This window comes from Mus musculus, chromosome 2, assembly GCF_000001635.26.
Source record: "Mus musculus strain C57BL/6J chromosome 2, GRCm38.p6 C57BL/6J".
Lineage (NCBI taxonomy): Eukaryota > Metazoa > Chordata > Mammalia > Rodentia > Muridae > Mus > Mus musculus.
Genome location: NC_000068.7, coordinates 27,236,484 through 27,256,926, shown reverse-complemented (window position 1 = coordinate 27,256,926; position 20,443 = coordinate 27,236,484). Strand labels below are relative to the sequence as shown.

The 20,443-nt window shown below is 50.3% G+C and overlaps 1 protein-coding gene across 3 annotated transcripts in view; it reads left to right on the top strand.

Annotated features, from left to right (window-relative positions):
• The first annotated feature begins 8,594 nt into the window (after nucleotides 1–8,594).
• The window catches only part of Sardh (sarcosine dehydrogenase), a 59,940-nt gene continuing 48,091 nt past the window's right edge, over nucleotides 8,595–20,443 (top strand). Inside the window, exons 1-7 of one of the 3 annotated variants that reach the window (XM_006497789.4) lie at nucleotides 8,595–8,685; nucleotides 10,225–10,274; nucleotides 12,404–12,758; nucleotides 14,047–14,225; nucleotides 15,362–15,541; nucleotides 17,189–17,312; nucleotides 17,460–17,560. In XM_006497789.4, coding sequence (XP_006497852.1) covers nucleotides 12,425–12,758; nucleotides 14,047–14,225; nucleotides 15,362–15,541; nucleotides 17,189–17,312; nucleotides 17,460–17,560 — 918 coding nt within the window. In that variant the 5' untranslated portion in view covers nucleotides 8,595–8,685; nucleotides 10,225–10,274; nucleotides 12,404–12,424. Of the gene's footprint in view, nucleotides 8,686–9,512; nucleotides 9,580–9,623; nucleotides 10,275–12,403; nucleotides 12,759–14,046; nucleotides 14,226–15,361; nucleotides 15,542–17,188; nucleotides 17,313–17,459; nucleotides 17,561–20,443 lie in introns of those variants that run through there. The other 2 variants (XM_006497788.4, NM_138665.2) reach the window with 2 other exon arrangements.

The window sequence follows — 20,443 nt, the reverse complement described above, 5'->3', positions numbered from 1 at the left end:
GTAGCTAGTAGCTGACCAGTGGACCAGTCTGCATGTTCCATGTCTCCTTTAATGTACTTTTTCTGCATAGAGACCCCAGGTACGAGTGCTCAGTGTCCAGTCGGAGGTAATGTGCTAACCAGTCACAGTCTGTAGGTGTTCCACTATGTAAGTGGTTGCTCTGGCGTGCAATAAAGCAAACACTGTTCTCTGAGACTGTCGATGGAGTGGTTTATCTCTGCCGTATACTGTCCTGTGGGCTCCTGCTGTCTTGTCAGGCAGTTGCCCACTGAAACGTCACTGAATGATGTGCCTTCTAGGTTGGCAGAGCCCAGCCTCCCTGTGCTGAATAGTTCTATGTCAATTTGTCACAAGCCACAGTCATTCTGGTAATGGAGACCTCCATTGAGAACATTCCCTCACCAGATTGGTCTGTCGGCAATCTGTGTTTTTCTCGATCCATGATTGATGTGGAAGGGCCTGGCTCACTGGGTGTTTCCACCTTGAGCGGGTGGTCCTGACTGCAGTGTGAGTAAGTCTTTAAGCAGCTTCCTCCATGGCCTCTATCAGTTCCTGCCTCCAGGTGCCTGCTCTATTTGAGTTCCTGCCCTGACATCCCTTAGTGATGGACTGTGTTGAAATAAATCCTCTCCTCTCTAAGTTGCTTCTGTTATTCATGGTGTTTTATCACAATAATATGTCAAAGACCAGCTTCAACATCACAGGGCAAACTGAGGTGGGGCGTAGAGTCGACCATTGATCATTCAGCAGACTTTTCACCGAGGGAATAAAGCTTGATTCACTGGGACCAGCAAATACTCCCTTGAGGTTGGCAAAAAAAGGGGGGACTCTCTCTCTCTCTCTCTCACACACACACACACACACACACACACACACACACACACGGCTCCAACAAGCAAGCTCCAACAACCTCACACATACACACAAACAATGCACACATACACATGCATACATTTGGTGGCTGAATCAAAGCTCCAGTGACTGTTTTTTCTCCTACAGCTTATATAGCCCAGCAAAATCAAATCTTTTAAGCAGTGCAAAAATCACAAGGTGGTTACACTCTGTTTTTCATTAAGTGATCAGTTATAAAACATGTTCCCCAGTAAGTACCCTCACAGGAATGAACATGACTAGTACAAGTTAAAAAAAAATATTCCCAAGAACCCACATACATTTGTAACTAGGCAACTTCTTACAGATTAACAAAATGTAAGCAAGCAAGGTACTTTTCTCAGCCAGTTTCTCTTATTGGCAGACTGCAATTTGTGGTTACAAAGAAAGAATCAATGATTTTATTATTTACCTTAAAAATTAATCTCATAAAACAGAGAATCACAAATCAGACATTTCGACTTTAACTCCTCAGGGTGCACACCTACTCATTAACAGTTTTATTAAATCCTATCAGGAAGCTGAGGGCGAAGAGGGATATAAGGAACTAATTGTCACCATGATCACTAGCCCGGCTCTAGCAAGAAAGGCATTGTCAGTCGGTACTAGTCAGGATGCCACTGTTCTTGTTCCCTGACCTTCAAAGGTATCCTTCCTTCAGTAATCAAAAGTGTGCCTTTCTGAACTCTAAATTGTTCCCTAAGATTTTCTGTGTCAACGCTATTAGCAAAAACACTTTAACAATCTATTCCTAGAACTGAAGAGATGGCTCAGCAGTTAAGAGCACTGACTGCTCTTCCAGAGGTCCTGAGTTCAATTCCCAGTAACCACATGGTGGCTCACAACCATCTGTAATGGGGTCTGATGTACTTTTCTGGTGTGTCTGAAGACAGCGACAGTGTACTCATATAAATATAAATAAACAATCTATTCCTCTAAATTCTCTCTAAGGGTCATTGCTAACAATCTACATCTCTAAGTTCTTTCTGAGCATGCTGGACGAATTCTTAGTCTGCTGCAGTAGCAATGCTGGAAAAGATCAGTCATTATTGTTGTAAGAGCCAGTGATACTGCCCAGTGAGGGGCTGCAAGCCCCTCAGAGTTTTCAGATAACCCCTAGGCAGGATGCGGTGACCCTGAAGGCAGCAAGCAGAGTGAAACTCCATGGCATCAAGAAGCCCTCGGGGCTTTACCTCCAGATGGGCCTCACTCCATGACTTCTAAAGCTGTTTCGCTGTTCCTCCTGTGGCCCCTGACATTTCCCACCTTCACACTTGTTAAGTAAAGCAAATGAAAGCTCAGGGCACTCCTTTGCTATCTGAAGCAGCCCTCACTGTTCCACAGGGAGGGGGTGCAGTCTATTCTTAATTCTAAAGCTTTCTGTCGATACAACATAAAACTTTCAACTACTCTAACTTTCGAAAACTAAATCAGGAATTCTGTAAAATCATTAATTCATATAAACAATATTATTTTATGAAAGCTCGTCTTCATATTGATCTGCAGGGAAATTGCCCAGTGGAGAGGACTGTCTCCCAAGAGGCAGTCACACCAGACTATAAGCAGTGAGGGTTTCCCCAGGCAGGAAAACCAGCAATGACAAACATGGAGTGGAACAGCAGCAGCAATCCAGAGACAACCCCTCCTGGGGCTGTGCCTCTCCAAGCCACATCCATCACAGCTGTACAAAATGGTGGACCATCTCCAGAAAGCTCACCTGCCCACCACAGTTATTCCTGCATGGCATCCACCATCTCTCTCTTTTAAATTAGTTAAGTGAAGTGTGTGAATTTCTCTTTAAGCAGAGCATACAGAGCTGCCACCTTTGAGAGTTCAGCTGTGTCCTCTTCCAAGAAACCATCTTAGCTAGCCTTGTAGATGTGCTCACAACCTTCAACAGAGGCAGGAACCCTGGTCTGAGTATCTAGCCACTCCACACCTCCTATATTGTATGCAATCCTGTCCTAATCATGTACAGTCTTGGGGAGGAGCTGGAGTATATTGGCTAGAGAGACTAGGGAAGGAGGTGGTCAATATATGTGTATGGGAAAGCCCTCACCTCTGCTTGGGGAAGACTTTACAGTGCAACTGTTTTTGTGGGGAGCACCCATTCACCTTCCTCTATAAGGAAGCCCAACAAGCTCTGGTTTCCCTAGGGTGAACTTTGGTGGCTTTGAACGTAGGTTTGTCATTGGGACTTTAGGGGAAGACATTTATGTCGCTCCTAGGAAGGAATTTGAGCAACAAATGTATTCGTTGTGAAATGCACAGGTTGAGGTGGCTGTCTCACTAAGACTGGCTCTGCTTCGGGGCAAGGGGGTAGCAGTTATGCCGGCCTCTTCAAAATAAGATCTTGCAGTGTCTGCTCCTCTGGTTAATGTCCTGCCCTCACTCACAACTTGATGTCTTATTTTCCTTCCTGATTTCATTCTGGTCTTTTTATGTGTCCTAACAAAATTAAACTCATTTTTACATGTGGGAGCTCTGTGGGGCTATACTCACCCGGGTCTGGTACTACCCATGTCTTCTCACGTGCTTTCCTGACACGTGGATGTCATGAGAGCCCCTCCCTGAGCCCCAACTCCATCGGAAGTCTGATCAGTTGTTGCTTGAGAAGGGCCACAGACAATCCAACAGACAAGAGCAACATATCTGACTCTGCAAGGTCCAGCCTCTTCTAATCATTAGGTCCAGCCTCTTCTAACTAGAAAGCTGTGCTGCGTGAGTACCCTTGGTTCTCTCACCAAAACCTTTGCCTTGTTTGACTAGCTTTTGATTCAAACCAGGGAGGAGAGTCCATTTTTATTTTTTAAAAGCCAGCTGCTCTTATGGGGAGCACAGGTTATAAGTTGAGCAGACCCAGCCAGTGCCTTTTGAGCCTGATGTTTTGTGGAAGAGGCAAGCCAAGTGGCCTCGTTTCTATGCCCTGGGTTCTTAACCCAGCATGCCTGAGTGTACATATCCATTTTTCTTCATCTCTTTGATGGGTTGACTGCATTCACTAGAAAAGCCAAAATTCAATGTGATTCCAGGCTTGAGACAAGTGATAAAGACAAATGGGCCAGGGAGGTGACAAGCCCCCAGTTCTACTCAGTCGGCCTATGTGGGGAGTTGTTTCCGCCAAGTATGGAAGACCTCAGGCAAGTACCGCACTTAAATATGGGCATACTGGACATGACTTGGTGCCACAGAGACACTGAAAGCAGATGCATGGAAGAAGACTCACTGGCTGTCAGCAGGAGCTTGTACTGCGTAGCCAGGTAGGCCCTGCAGACTGTGCCATCCCTAAGATGTAAAGTAGTCTTAGAGGGTCAGAAGGAACTGCTCAGACTGGCACACAGAGCTGTGTTCTTAGCATCCACAGTCAGCCATGGCCTGTCCTTCCCACGGTAGCTCGAACTCGGCTGTAGTGGGAGCCATGGCAACAGCATCAGGTAAGAGTGTTATATCGGTCAGGGTTCTCCAGAGTCACAGAACTTATGGGTAGTCTCTAATAAGGAACCTGTTAATGACTTACAGTCTGTAGTCCAACTCCTCAACAAGATCAGCAGCAGCAGCTGTGAATGGGAGTCCAAGGCTCTAGCGGTTGCTCAGTCCCACAAGGCAAGCAGGTGAAGAAGAGAGCCAATCTCCCTTCTTCCAGAGTCCTTATATAGTCTCCAGCAGAAAGAGTGGCCCAGATTAAAGGTGTGTGCCACTTGCTTTGTCCCAGATGACCTTGAACTCAGAGATCTCCCTGTCTTAATCTTCTGGGATTCATAGCCATTATGCCTCAAGATCTCCATGCCAGGCTGCCGAGATGGCTCAGCAGGTAAGAGCATGGACTGCTCTCCCAAAGGTTCTGAGTTCAAATCCCAGCAACCACATGGTGGCTTACAACCATTCGTAATGAGAACTGATGCCTTCTTCTGGTGCGTCTGAAGACAGTTGCAGTATAGTTACTTATAATAAATCTTTTTTAAAAAAATCTCTATTCCAAGATCCAAGTCCATTACTAAGTGTAAGCCAGGACCATTTTACGTGCCACAATATAGCCTGGAATGTATACAATGTAACAGACAGAATTAGGTGTACTGGACAAGCTTCCAGTGTCCAGAGTTCATTTGACTCTTCTCTCCTTCCAACTGACTGGTTGAGCTGAGGGAGGTCAACACTGAAGTGGGCTCCCTGCTTCTCACAACAGGGTCCCCACTTTTTCCTCTCCCCTCCCATTGTCCCTTTCTCTGTCTTGTTTGGTGGATAGTACTTCCTTGAGGTCCTGAGTATCTGTAGGGCTATATGAGAGCCCAAGCTGACAGTCCAGTGGAAGGTCAGCCCTGCCTATCTACCCATGACCCCATTCCCCAGCAAGGTCCCTCTCTCTTAGGTGTAGAACTCACAAATAACCACCAGGGTGTAGTATTTCCTGCCAAGAGTCCTCCTCAGGAAGGGCTGACTCTTGGGGAGACCAGAGCCCCAACTCCTGGTGCTTCTGCCTAGGCACCTGGGGCATTCAAACCTAGTTAGAGAAAGAGTTCTACAATGCTTGTGCTCTTCCCTGCCTCTGTGGTACAGTTCCCTGACTGCCTGGGTCCCAAGGGAGGTTCTACACAGGTACTTATACAGCCCCAGAGTCCCGGGAATTAGCTGGGAAGGCAAAGCTCCCAAGGATAGTGGAAAATGTAACAGGACGAAATAAATGATGGGTGGGCCCCTTCTTAGCCAGGGCTACTATTGCTGTGATGAAACACCATGACCAAAGAAACTTGGGGAGGAGAGGGCTTATTCTGCTTATTGTTCCACAGTTCATCATCACAGGAACTCAAGCAGGGCAGGAGCCCAGAGGTGGGGGCTGATGCTGTGCCAAGAAGTCCTGGTCCTCTGGGAGGTGCAGTTCTCACACAAGCTGGCCAAGGCCAGAAAGATGCCCAGAGTCTTTCTGGAATGGCTGTCCTGGGAGAGTTGCCACTTGCTCCCCAGGAGGATCCTGACTTACCCTGAATCTGTTTTTCTGACAGGGTCTCATTGGCCTGGAACTAAACGAATAGGTGAGGCCGACTGGCTAGCAAGCTCCTGTTGCCACCTTCACATTGCTGAGATCACAAGCATGCACCATGGTGCCCCGTCTCTTTTTTTAAGATAGATTTTGGGGATCAAAGTTCAGGGCTTGGGCTGGAGGTACAAGCACAAGCCACTTGCCTGGCTTTTAAAAACAAACAAACAAACAAACAAACAAAAGAAAAGCAAACAAAACAAAACAAAACAAAAACCCCCATGTCACCCAAAGGCTTTGTCCTGCCTTAGTTTTCTCATCTGTACAATGAGAGGGGCCGCTGAGAGGACGCACGCACAGCTGCCCTTTGGCCCCTTTAGCTCCTTCACACCCACACTGCTCAGAGCAGCTTCGCAGAGCATCCAGGCTCCTGTGCACCCTTTCCTTCTCAAGCCCCAAGGAGACTCCATTTCTCCAAACTCCAAAAGCCCAAAGGGATAAATGGCTATCTAGTGTGCATTAGCATATCAAAGTACATGCTGGCCTCCTGGCTCTCAAGTGTCCCAAGTGCCTGTTATAGGTTTCAAAGTGTAACAATGTAATATTTCCTTACTCTTCCAACCTCCTATCCTACCCTAAACTCCCTCCAGTGCTAGGACTTCCCTCCCTCAGCTACTCCTTCCCCTTATAACCCTACTATGCCTCCCTCCCTCCCTCCCTCCCTCCCTCCCTCCCTCCCTCCCTCCCTCCCTCCCTCCTTACCTCCCTCCTTACCTCCCTCCCTCCCTCTCTTCCTCTCTCCATCCCTCCCTTCATGTGCCTTTCATGGCCAGGTTCCATCTACTGTCCATGTTCAATTTACTTCTTTCTCTGCTCTGGACGCTCACAGTTACCTCTGGCTGTTCTCTCTCTAATAGCTACACCACGACGCTGTCATGTCAGTTTATACATTCCTCTGAGTGGGTCAGAGAGAGGGCCCATCTTGTTGCTAGTGTCCTCTTTGCAGGGCCACATGTGGAGTTTGGAGAAGACCCTCCCCCCCCCCCCAGCACCTTCTTGCTAGGGACTTGTACCCCCTTAGGGGTGGTCTGCAACCCTTCAGCCCTGCAGGGCTGTTCAGCAGGTAGGAGCCCGCTGGGTTAGAAGGAAGTCTCAGGGTGTTGAGGGCAGGGGAGGCCAGTCTGCCACAAACCTTGCTGAGTTTGTGCACCTGGGTAAGGCTGTGGCCGGGAGCTAGCCCCCCACCCTGGAGAATGGAATCAACGGTGACTCTGCTTGTAGTGTGCTTCCTTCCTGGTGAGCTCCAGTGTCCTCGCCAAAGGAAACTCAACCCCCAAACTCCAAAAGGCAGTCCGAATGTCCAGAAATGAGCTTAACCCAGATATAGGAGGATTTCTGGTGGTTAGATATAAAAGCCAGCATTGCTCAGGAACTTGTGAAGTTGCTTCCCACTTACCCTTCTCTCTGGCAAAAGGGGCCTATGGTTCTCCTGTTAACATATGCCTGTGATGCCTATCAGCTTATCCAGGTCCATGCTAGCCTTTAAGTGCTCTCAACCCCTACTCACAAGTACTTATACATTTCAAAGCTCCCCAGTCCAGCCTACAGGCTCCCTTCCTCCCAGATACCCAATCTTCTTATAACCCCCAAGATCCTCCCCACCCCCTTTTCTACCCACAGGGCTACTTTTGTTTTTTGTAACCATGCCCCTCCCATAAACTAGGAGAGTCAAAAAAAATCAGAAAGTTCTAAGAATGCTATAAAACTGACAGTAGTGTGGGGTGATATGATGGCTTTATTCTCAGTCGCCAACTTGACTATATCTGAAATGAACTGTAATCCAGAAATGACGGCACATCTGTGATCCAGATCTTGAGGCTGAAAGACACGTGCTTTTGATCCAGGTCTTGAGGCAGAGTGGCCATGAAAGCTTAGGACCAGGCAAGGTGGCACATGCCTTTAATCCCAGGAAAAAGAGGCAAGCAGATCTCTGAGTTCAAGGCCAGCCTGGGACAGAGCAAGTTCTAAGAAAGAACGGTTTAAGTGTAGGCATGGTGGTGGCACACCTTTAATCCGAGCCAAATCTTCTGCTGGAGGCCTACATAAGGACATTGGGAGAAGAAAGACTCACTCTTCTTCGCCTGCTTGCAATTATTTGCTAGCACATCTGTTGGAACCTGCTTCTTCAGGATTCCAGCTTACACAGAAGACCAACAGAAACATCCAGCCTCCTGGAACTGAGCAACTACTAGATTCTTGGACTTCCCATTCGCAGCTGCCCATTGTTGGGTTAGTTGGACTGCAGACTGTAAGTCGTTACAATAAATCCCCTTAGACACTCCATAAGTTCTGTGACTCTAGTCTAACAAAGGGGGAATAAGGTGGAATGGGATTGTGGGAGTAGGGCGGGGTGGAGGATGGGATAGGGTAGGTTGGACCACAATTCTGCCTGGTGGCAGGAGAGATGAGGAGAGCAGCCTACATCCATGCCAGTGTCAGAAGGACCTTGCCCTTTAGACCCTGGATATGAGCTGTGCCCTTCAGCACTCATGGGCACAGCCTCCCTCTCCTTGACCTGCGCAGGATAACATGCTGGGGTCAACAACAACTCCTACAGTGCTGACCAGCCACCAGTCCCAGCCTGCAGCCACCACCCCTGTCCAAAGTCCTGGTGATTATGCAACTGTTAGAGTTTGCCTGGCCCAGCCATTGCCCCAGGGCTATATTAACTAGGTGTCTGTCCCTCACACACCACGGAGGCTGGGACACAGAAGAAGGCTTAGGCAAGGTTTTTACCTCCTTCTCTCTAGTCAGCTTGTCTGGTGAGCAGAGCCTGACCTCAGTTTTGTTTGGGTTTGTTGGGATAAGCTACACGTGGGCAGGTCAGGGGTCCCTTATCTCGGGATCCCACATTGTCCCGAAGAAGTCTCATGCTGGTGGGGCCAGCAACCAGCCTCAAGGCAGAGATTGAGACCTTTGGCAACAGTGGTTAACCAGAAAGTTTCTGCTCCCTTTCTGAAATGAGCAGCTCCGTGGGCAGCCATGAGGGGGCCCCTCCCTCCATCTTTGCTTTCTGGTTCATAAGCCCCTGGATGCCAGACCTGGGTTCCCAGGAGCTACTTTGTATGCAGTAGGTGCTCAGTAAATGTACGTTAGAGACAAGCTGACAGCAAGGCACATAGATGGACAGCTCTGTGCCAGTAAAAGTATCTAGTTGTGAATTCCAGCACCCCATCTCTAGTACCTCCTCTGATTCTTTGGATATCCAGAGGTTTTGAAACATACACCTGGAATGGGCACAGACTATGGGCAGCTGCCTGACTTCCTCCATAGCCTGTCTGATCCCAGGAGTGAGCAAGCTGGGGTTGGAAACATAGACTAGTGCCAAGATGATCTCACCAGGGGCCTCAAGTCTACCTACACAGCCAACTACAGATGGAGCTGGCTTCGGGGGTGGGGAACCAGGGTAGGCAAGGTTGGGAAGGCAGGATGCCCAGGGTCATCACAGCAGTATGGAGACCCCTGGATTAGAGATGAGGAAGGAAATACGAGAAAGAGGTCATCCACAGAGCTGGGCTCTGGTTTCACAGTCCTTCTCTGCTGGCCAGCCAGGAGAACTGCCCACTTGGCAGCTGTCCCAGCTGGGTTGTCCAGGAAGCTGGGGTGGTGGGAGGAACATTCCTGCCCCGGTTGTAGTCCGGACCAGCAGCAAGGGAGTGGGTGGCTTGTTCAGCTAGACCCAGATGCAGCCTGGGAAAGAAGGGAGGGGCAGTGTCCCCGACAGCCCCTTCATGGGCAGGGTTGGAGCTAGCTGCTTGCTAGCTGGGACCTCCCTCTTCTTCTGGTTGAAAGACCGTGGAGTAGATGGGACGGCCATGGATAACTGTGGGAGGGCAGGAGGGGGGGTCCCTTATGAGAGGGCTCTGCAGAGTGTCTTCCCCTCTTGGGCTCTTTCTCATACCCTTCTAGTGCTGCCTTAAAAAAGGGCCCTGTGTCTGAGGCCTCAGGTCTGTGACTGAGTTCTCATTCCCTGTGTCCTGTGCCCTGGCCCTTGGAAAGCTGAGGGAGAGAGCTGCAGAGGCCAGAGGGCAGGTTAATGAAGTACCTGTTCTGAAGGAGGAGGAGCAGGCTGGGGGCCTGGCTGCCCCACCCCCCACCCCTGCTCTGACTAGCTGGGCTGGCAAGGAAGGAGCACGTGGCAGCTCCTTGGGCCAGCAGCATTGGCACTGGGCATAGTTTGCAGAGGAAGGAGGCTCCTCTGGCATGTATGCAGTGCCTGGCATGGTGTCCTAAGGTAGAGGCACTGTTTGGACTTGCAGAGCCCCGATTGGATCCATATCATGCTGACTTTTCCTTGCTAGGAACCTCTCAGGAGCTTCTGGAAGACCAAGGAACCCATTGAAAGACTAAGGTATGTATAGATCCCTGCTGACAGGAATACCTTCCTGTCTCATTCATGGAAACCACAGAAGACTTGACAGCTGTCACTGTAGGGATGGGGATGGCTCAAGAGACTGTAAGGACAAGGACAGCTCCTGCCTGAAAATCCAACCCCTCCCCACTCCAGAGGTTGCTCAGAGTATAGACCCCTTGGAGTCGGGTACCGAGGTGGGTGGCTTGACTCTGACCCATTCTTAACCCTACTGTGCTCAGTGAGGGTTCACCGTGGTCACAAGTGGGACATGGTGACACCGAGGGTCCCAATCTGCAGGCTGGGAGGGAACAGGGGAGTATTTGGCTTTCAGATCACAGCGCAGTTTGTTCAGTGCGGCCAAACAGAGGCCCATGACAGACGCTTCCCTTACTTCAGTCTCGTCCCTAAAGTGGAGACAAAAGTCAGGGGAGCCAGCCCAGTCTGTGGGAGTGAGTTAATACACAGAGCTTGTCACCCACAGTGGATGATGAAAGCGACTTTCTCGGTTAACTAGACACTGAGTTCCCAAGTAACAGTCTTTAATACTAAAGAAGCCAGCCCCACTCAGCCAAAGCCTTTGCTTTGACTGCTGATCCCAGGAAAGAGCGTGAGAGATCCCTTGGAGGCATCTTTCTTTCTTCCCTGGTCTGGGAGGAATCCCAGACTCTAAGCACCATCAATCCTGGTAGATCTTTTTTCTTTCTCTCTCTCTCTTTCTTTCTTTCTTTCTTTCTTTCTTTCTTTCTTTCTTTCTTTCTCTCTCTCTCTCTCTCTCTCTCTTTCCTTCCTTCCTTCCTTCCTTCCTTCCTTCTTTCTTTCTTTCTTTCTTTCTTTCTTTCTTTCTTTCTTTCTTTCTCTCTCTCTTTCTTTCTTTGGTGTGCATGGGTCGGTGTGAGACAGGGTTTCTCTGTGTAGCCCTGGCTGTCCTGGAACTCACTCTGTAGACCAGGCTGGCCTCAAACTCAGATCTGCCTGCCTCTCCCTCCCAAGTGCTGGGATTAAAGGCGTGTGCCATCACCACCTGGTTTCCTGGTAAAGTCATGTTATTACATTTTGATGAATAGGGAGATGGGGCAGGGGTGGGCTTTCTGAAGGAAGGGCTCTTGATGACCCCTTAAGGGCAGCTGAAAGGACTCTGGAGGGGACAGAGAGAAGTGAGACCCCTTAAGCCAGTACCAAGTCCCATCTGAAATCCTGACTGGGGGTGGGTATCTATACACCACAGCCTCCACTGGCTTTTATTGGGAGCCACTGAAGGAGAAATAGCTTAAGTGGTGTTGAGTGGGGATTGTCTTGAAGGACTACCCAAGGGTCTTGTCTGGGTCTATTGCCATCTCCAGTTTGGGGCTTTTGCCCCATTGCTCCTCCATGGCTACCTACCTCTGCCTGGATCTTCCTGTGTACAAGTGACCCCACACATTCCTGTCAATGTGGTCTTGCTTCCTCTGGGGCTGCAATTTTTCCCTCCAACCCTTGCTCAGCAGCCCTAGGGCCTTGGTCTACCTCAGAGCGGCCCTGAACATGCTCAGGAAGCTCTGATATGTACTCACCAGGCTCTGGATGGTCCCACTCCCATATCATGCTATCTCTGTCCCTAATGCTCCTGAGAGGACATTCAGTGCCCCTCCAAGGACCCTCATGCCTATCCCTCTATCCTCAGATGCCCTTTCTCTCTGGATCACCACTCTCTCTTAGGCCTCATTCTGAATATCTCCCAGTTGGGCCATCCCCACCTCTCTGACACCTTCCTATCCAAAACTGTCTTCCCTGAGGCCAGCTAGAGCCTGCTGGAGAGTGAATGGAGTAGTGATGGGGGATGGGGGAGTGAGTGAGTGAGCAAATGGGGAGTGGGTTAGTGAATGAATGAGTGGGGAGTCCATGAGTGAATGGGGGAATGGGGAGGGAGGAGTCAATGGGGGAGAGAGGGAGTGAATGGGGGAGGGAGGGAGTGAATGGAGGGGTGAATAGCTGAGAGGGGGAGTGGGGGAGTAAGTAAACACACATCACAGGGAAGCAGCAGAAAGGAGGCCAAGGATGTAACAGGGGAACCTCAGGTCCATGGGCTTAACCCCCACAATGTCTGCACTGCACCCCATCCAACCTGACTCTCTTGTTGCTTCCCCAAGGTACAGGAGCCCTAAGTCCCCATGGCTTCACTGAGCCGGGTCCTACGTGTAGCTGCCACCTGTCCTCGAGGGAGAGCTGCTTGGAATCTGGGGCTACAACCCCTAGCCACAGAGGCCAGGCCCACCACCGAGAAGAGTGTTCCTTATCAGCGGACCCTGAAGGAGGAGGCCCAAGGTGCCTCCGTGGTGCCCCAAGGACCAAGCCAGCCCCTGCCTAGCACAGCCAATGTTGTGGTCATCGGTGGGGGCAGTTTGGGCTGCCAGACTCTGTATCACTTGGCTAAGCTGGGTGTAGGTGGAGCCGTGCTGCTGGAGAGAGAGCGACTGACCTCTGGGACCACCTGGCACACAGCAGGTGGGAACCTGGGTGCAGGCGGGTAGGTGGGACATAGTTGGGGGTGCAGGTGGGTAGGTGGGACATAGCTGGGGGTCAGTCTGGGTGAGGCAGTGGTGTTGGAGAGGAAAGATGTATAGTGGAGGTGGAAGGCCAGCCAGACTTCATTCTCTGAAGAGCTGTGCTAGGGAAAGTGGTAGGCACTACCTGTGGCCCTTTGGGTAGGGGTGAAGCTGCGTCCAGGCAGCTGTCTGAACTAAGAGTGGAACCCCTGTTCCCAGAGGAAGCCACTAGGCAGAGACACACCTGCTGGAGGACAGATGGCCCTGTGTGGTAGGGGCTCACATTCTGTGGCACTCTCCTGACTTACCCTGTGCATGCCCACTAAGCTCCCACAGTTCTATGTCTTCAACCCTTTAGCCAGTGGTGCCCTGGTGAACAGCTGCCAATCTGATGTGGTGTAAACATTTGCACCTTAGCGGCTGTCAAGAAGCCATCATGAGACTACTGCTGAACTTGGTAGCCTGGAGAACTGATAGTCTAGCCCGGAGCACACTGCCTCTAAGCCGGAAGTTCTCAACCTGTAGGTTGTGACCCCTTTTGGGGTTGCATATCATATATTGGTAGTATGATTAATAACAGTAGCAAAATTACAATTATAAAGTGTCAATGAAACAATTTTATGGCTGGGAGTCACCACAACATGAGGAACTGTATTGAAAAGTCTCAGTCTCGGCATTAGGAAGGTTGAGAACCTCTGCTTTAAACCCATCTCCCAAGGCCAGGCCGGCTGGGCTGTCAGGCCTTGGCCCTCCATGCTGCAGTAGCCTCATTGCTGGCCTCTATTCCTCAGCCTCTACTGTCTTAGCAAGACTGGGATTTCTGGGTCCAGTCAGTTTTCAGTCTCACCATTCACCTGCTCTGTGACTTTGAATTTGGTACCTATAAAGTTTACCTATGAAATAACCTCTCAAAGAGTGGTATGGTGGCCTAGACCTATCATGTCAGCACTTGGGAGCCAGAGATTGGAAGATGAAGAATTTAAGTTCATCGTTGGCCACATAGCAAGTTTGAGGCTAGCCTGGGCCTCTCAAGATTCTAGCTAGACTCTACCAGAGCTGGCACATAGGTGCTTGTTAATGGGAGCCCTAAATATTGTCACTAGGAGCTGTTCCAACATAGCCCTAACCTCCACCTGTGGCAGATTATGTCCTATCCTTCCTGGGTTCCCACTGTTCCTCATTATTTCTCTGGAAGAGGGCTGTGACACTACCCTGCAGGGGACTCACTGTGTCCTTTTCTGGCCCAGGCTTACTGTGGCAGCTGCGGCCCAGCGATGTGGAGGTAGAGCTTTTGGCTCACACACGGCAAGTGGTGAGCCGTGATCTGGAAGAGGAGACTGGGCTGCATACAGGCTGGATCCAGAATGGTGGCCTCTTCATCGCCTCTAACCAGCAACGCCTGAATGAATACAAGAGGCTCATGTCGGTGGGTGTGCCCCTAGGGAAAGCTGGGCATGCTTTCTGCAGGGGGCTCAGGTGGGGGATTGTATTCCGTAGGGGGAAAGGTGGGGTGTAAACCTCATGGGAGCTTACATAGATGCTGTGCTCTTTGTGGGCATACATGGAGGTGAAGGGGACCCCAACAGTAAGTATATGCAAGTATAATTCCTTGGCATGGAAGGCAGGGCCTACAGATCTGGGTTCAAACCCTATTACTGCTCTTTGGTGGCTGAGCTACCTGAGTGAAGAGCCTTGGCCACACTCTTTATTCACAATTCCTGGAGAGTGCTGGGATGTGGTTTAGTCTGGGGTGCTCATTCAGTGTGCACAAAGCCCTGGGTTCCACCCCAACTCTGATTAAAACAATGTGGTGTTTCACCTGCTCGCAGACTTAGAACAACTCAGAGTCGCTGAGCCTTACCTCTGAAGTAATCCTTAGCCTGGTATTGTGGGGCATACCTCTTACCCTATCAGAAAGGTCAGGAGTTTAAGGTCGTCCTTGGCTCTGTAGTTTCTGGCCAGCTTGGGACACATGAGACCCTGTCTCAAGAAGAAAAACATCCTTAAAGAATCTCATTGCTAACTGGGTGGAGCCCTGTTAAATAGGTCACCACCCACATTGTATTGGCTGTTCTTGGTCCAATTACATATGGGGGCATTGCCTGTTTGACAGTGCCATCAAGCCAGGAGCATATTGGTGTTTTCTTGGGGGAAAACTTGGAATCATCAGACCTAAAATATGAGACTGTGAGCGTTGATTTTGATGGTATTATGGCACACTAAGCAATTTGTAGCTCATTCTTGTCTAAGTTCCTAATCAACTGCACAGTTTGCTATCTGCTCATTCCTGGGAGTGGGTGTTCAGTCCCTCAGTCATCTTACAGAGCTATCACTGGAGCAGATGCTAGAGCCAAAGGGGTATGCACCAGGCCCTGCCTCTGTACTGGCTCCACCCCCTTCACTTCCTTGCTAGAGAAGACCTAAGGGGTCCTCTGGGCATAGAGACTTGCTCAGGCTTCTAGAGGCAGCAGGGTTGGTCTTGTATCTAGGGTCCTGAGTCAGGTAAGTGGCCTGAAAATCTGCTTCCCATGGGCTCAGGTACTTTCTTCTGGGTTTTTCTAGTTGGGCAAGGCCTATGGTATAGAATCCCACGTGCTGAGCCCAGCAGAGACCAAGAGTCTATATCCGCTGATGAACGTGGACGACCTCTATGGGACCCTGTATGTGCCACAGGATGGTACCATGGACCCCGCTGGCACCTGTACTACCCTCACCAGAGCAGCAGTGGCTCGAGGAGCTCAGGTACCCATAACTGCCAACTCTGGGTCTTCTCTCTGAGCCCACTTTCCCTACAAGCCCCGAGGCCAGAGAACAGATTTCATCCTTGGCCTGATATATGTGGTCCTGGGCCAGTTGGGACGGTTCAGCCTTTGGGGGCATTGTATTGTCCCATCCCTTCACAAGGATCCTACTCTGTCACAAAAGGAATCTCTGGATCCCATCTTACTATTCTGCCTTTCTTTGCCTCAAACTCTCACTTACTGTTGAAAAACTTAAAATGATAAACAGGGCTAGGGATATGTCACTGGATACTTGATGCTCAGGCACGACGACCTAGTTTTGTGTTCCCAACATCCACGCGGTAAGTGGCTGTTGCTGGGCTTTCTGTCTGCCATCTTTGTGGAAGCAGTGAGCTCCAGGTTAAGTGAGAGAGCCTATCTTAAGGGAACAAGGCAGAGAGTGACAGAGGAGGGCACCAATGTCCCTCTCTGGCCTCCAAATGTGCTTTTGTGCCCCCACTTTCATGTTTGATGCTGTGATAAAACACCCTGACAAAAAATAACTTAGGGAAGGAAAGGACTGACCAGTTTTTTTTGTTTTTTTCGAGACAGGGTTTCTCTGTGTAGCCCTGGCTGTCCTGGAACTCACTCTGTAGACCAGGCTGGCCTTGAACTCAGAAATCCGCCTGCCTCTGCCTCCCAAGTGCTGGGATTAAAGGCGTGCGCCACCACTGCCTTGCAGGGCTGACTAGTCTTACAACCAGGTTATGGTTTTATCATTGAGAAGTCTAGGTAGAAACTCAAGCAGTTAGCCACATCACATCCCACACTCAGGAGCAGACACACACACACACACACACACACACACACACACACACACACAGACAGAGACAGAGAGAGACAGAGACAGAGAGAGGGAGAGGGAGAGGGAGAGGGAGAGAGGATATATGATATATACGTGTACATGTATATGTATATGAATACACCCATGCCCAGCTATCTTCCTTTACTCATGCAGTCCAGACTCAGCATAGGGAATGGTGCTGCCCACCATGGACTAGGGCAGTTAACAACCAAGTCAATTCTCCGTAGATACATTCATAGGCCAACATGATCGAGATAATTCTTCAGTTAAATCTCTCTCACGGTGATTCTAGGTTGAATCAAGTTGACGTTTAAAACCAACCAGCACAGCACACAAAGCTGTCCAGACTCCCACTCATCAAGATACCATACAAACCACATGCACATACCACAAACATGCACACACAAAAAGACAAAGGAAGTAAAAAAAGAGCCCAGCAAGACTGGGCATTTTAGCATGTTTCTGTTTTCATGAAGGAATAAACAGACACACATCTTTTTAAAAACCAAAGTGATGTACAAGTATTTTCTATTTTTCAAATGAATCTTACCTACTAGAAAGCCAGCGATCCCTTGCTGTTTTGAATGAGTATCCCCACCCCTGCCACATCTGCGTAAGTTTTCCAACTAAGGAAGGGAGTGGGCTCTGCTGTCTTGTGATGTGGCTTCCATTTCTCTGGCCAAATGAATCAGGAAGAGTTCCTCACAGAAGCAGTATCCTCTGGTCCCATCCAGTGGATCACAGATGGAGGTCAGGCTGTCAGAGAGCCCCACATGGTTAAGGTGCAGTTTTTTCCCACTTCAGGTCATTGAAAACTGTGCGGTGACTGGCATCCGTGTGCGGACGGACGACTTTGGAGTGCGGCGGGTGGCAGCTGTGGAGACAGAGCATGGCTCCATCCAGACACCCTGTGTGGTCAACTGTGCAGGTTGGAACGCTGTTCCCCTGACTCCCACAGCTCAGGTCCTACCCACAAAGGACGCCTTTCTTGGGTGGGAAGTCAGGGTAGGCAGGAATTCTGAGGTGCCCCGTGCCCACTCGGGTGGCAGCTGAGTGTTCTCCATTCTGCCTCCAGGAGTGTGGGCGAGCAAGGTGGGCCGCATGGCTGGAGTGAAGGTCCCGCTGGTGGCCATGCACCATGCTTACGTCGTCACTGAGCGCATCGAGGGGATCCAGGTAAGTGATGGCGCTGGCGAACTCAGGACTTCCCCTAAAACCCGAGTTTGGACACAGTCAAATGGCACAACCCTCAGCTTTAGACTCCACTTCTGGGTGCAATGGGGACCTTCTGGGTGGTGGCAGACGCTGTGAATTTGATGGTGCAGGCTACTTTGGTCACCAGGGCCTGGCTTCTCTTTGAATCTCTAGTCTGGTAATCATGGCTACCAAGCTGGGCCATAGGCATCCAGTTTGGCTTTGTTCAGTGTCCTGGGCCTGAGTTTCAGAGAAATCAAGTGTGCTAAGTCCTGACTTATGACTCTGGTTCCTGGCACACAGCACCTCTGAGAGCCTCTGCTGAGGGAGCCCCAGACCTTGTGTGCCTCCCGCTCTCCCCTCTCTTGGTCTTCTTTCCTATGTTGTTGGCTGGGACTTTTCTGGTGCCTTACCACTGATTCCTCGTTCCCCTCACCAATCATCTGAGCACATCTTCCTCTTCCCTCTTGCCTCCTCCATCAAACCCACTACTTCCCCATCACGCCTTCCACCCTCCTCTCCTCTTCCTACCTTCTTCCCCTCTCTTTTATCCTCCATCATTCTCTTTCCATCCCTCTATCCTTTAAATCTTTATCTTATGTGCACTGGTGTTTTGCTTGCATGCATGTCTGTCTGTGTGAGGATGCTCACACACTTATGAGCTGCCGTGTGGGTGCTGGGACTAGAACCCCGGTCCTGGGAAATCAGTCAGTGCTCTTAACTCTGAGCCGTCTGCAGCCCCCCTTTATTCTTTTTGCCCTCCCATCCTTTTCTCACCATTCATTTCTTTCCTTCTATCCTTCTTGCCACCCTCCCACCTTCCATTCCTCCTCTATGCCTTCTTCCATCTATGCAGCCACTCCCCCATCCCCTTGTTCATCATCCATCTTTCCATCCCTTCTTTATTGCCTTCCATCCACCCACCCATCCATGACCCATCCCTCCTCCCCATTTACCATTCCCTTCCTCTATTCCACCATCATTCACCTACTTGCTAATTCTTTCAATGGGCATCTAATCCTGTCTCCAGCCAGTACTGACTGGAGGGGCTTCATGTTCCAGACCCTGCTCCGGGTGGTGGTGGGGAGAGAGAGACCCCCCACCCCAGTTTTTGCTTGAAGAGAAAAGGGGATCCTGCAGATAAGCAAAGGAGCAACTCCCAAAGGAGCCTCGAAGGGTTCTGGAAGGGAACCCTCCCAGGGTTCAGAGGCCCAGTGTAGGGCAGAGCCTGTCCTAAAGGACCATACAAAGTCACACAACTGACTTCCCTTAGGCCAATCAAATGTGGCTGGGCATGGGCTGCCTAACATCCCTAGCCAAGACTGGAGGACCAGTTGATCTTTTGGTAGCTCCTTGGAGGAGGAGAAGGCCACACCTCAGTGGGGATTTGAGGATGATGGAGGAGGTCACAGAGCATTTGGTTTTGATTTTGATTGACATTTCAGAGATCTAAGCCATAGGTTGTGGGGTGGGGATAGCATGAGAAGCCAGATTGCTCTTGTTTAGGGCCCAGTGATGATAGTCTTAGACAACTGCACACCTCCTCTTGCCCATGCTAGAAGCCTTGTTCCTAGGGCCTGCCTCCCCCACTTTGCATGAACCTGGCTTCCTTTCCGCCTCCAAGATGTGAAGTCTGGACGTTTCACAGTGTGAATGTAGGGGATAGCACAACAAAAACCTGGGTCTGGTCGGCTCCTGTCATTGTTCCTAGAGTAACTCCCCCTGAACACACAGTATGTCCTTACTCACAGAGACACCATGCTGACCCTGTACCAAAGGTCAGAGCTGTGGGGAGAACTTATTCCTCAGGTGGCCACCAGGGGTCACTCTCTGACCATAAAGGGCCCCAGGAGCGCCAGCCTAAGCCTGAGAAGGTGTAAATGGGAGAGGGGGGCAGTGGATGTGTCCTGGGTTGAGGGTAGCCACAGGGTGTCCACTGAGGGGCACCACTCCTCACTCCTAGCTAAAGTCTCCCTCCTGGGAAACATTAGGACAGCCTGCAGGTTCATTTATCTCCCTCCCATGAATCTCAAAATCAGAGCCAAGCTGCAAGGTCCCGGAGTGCCTGTGGGTATGCATATGGATAGGGCTTCGCTGTTTTAAGACTGTGCAGGGTACAGTCTGGAGTAATGAGAGAGTTCTCAGGACCCATCCCTCCATAGAGAAGGCTCTATGAGTTTAGCCCTGCCTAGTGCTGGGGCTAGGCAGGAGGCAGAGCCAGGTCTCAGACTTGCCCACTGCTGTGGTTCCACTCTGTGCTGAGGAGAGTCCTAAGGCTGAGGGCTTTGTATCAGGTGTCTTCTTGCCCATGTTAGCTGAGGAAGCTCCCTGCATGTGCTGTAGGATATTGTCCTCCCATAATATCAGGCTCTGGCTACAGACAAGGGCTCAATCAAGGCTTGGGTGTCCATCTTCTGTGGTAGCTTTGAGAAGCTGCTCTGGTCCTAGCCAGCTCTGCTCTGACCTTCTTGTGGCCATGGGCCCGTCCCATTCAAGACATGGTTTGCCCGTTTCTTCATTTTCATCTTCCTCCCATCTGCTTCTGCCGAGTGATGGTTACCCCATGCAGATGCCAAGCCCAGGGCCGAGCCCAGGCTGTGGATTAGAAGTCCACATCTTCCCACTTAGCCTAGGAGGGTGCAGTCATTGTTCTAAGCCTCCAGGTTCCCTTTTCTTCCTTTAACATTTTTATAGCATTCATGCATTTGTGTGTGTGTGTGTGTGTGTGTGTGTGTGCATCTCTGGAGGTCAAAGAATAAGTTATGAGGTTGGTCCTTCTACCATGTGGGTACCTGAGATCAGACATGGGGTTATCAGTCTCAGTGGCAAGCTCCTTTACCCAGTGAGCCATCTCGCTGGGCCAGC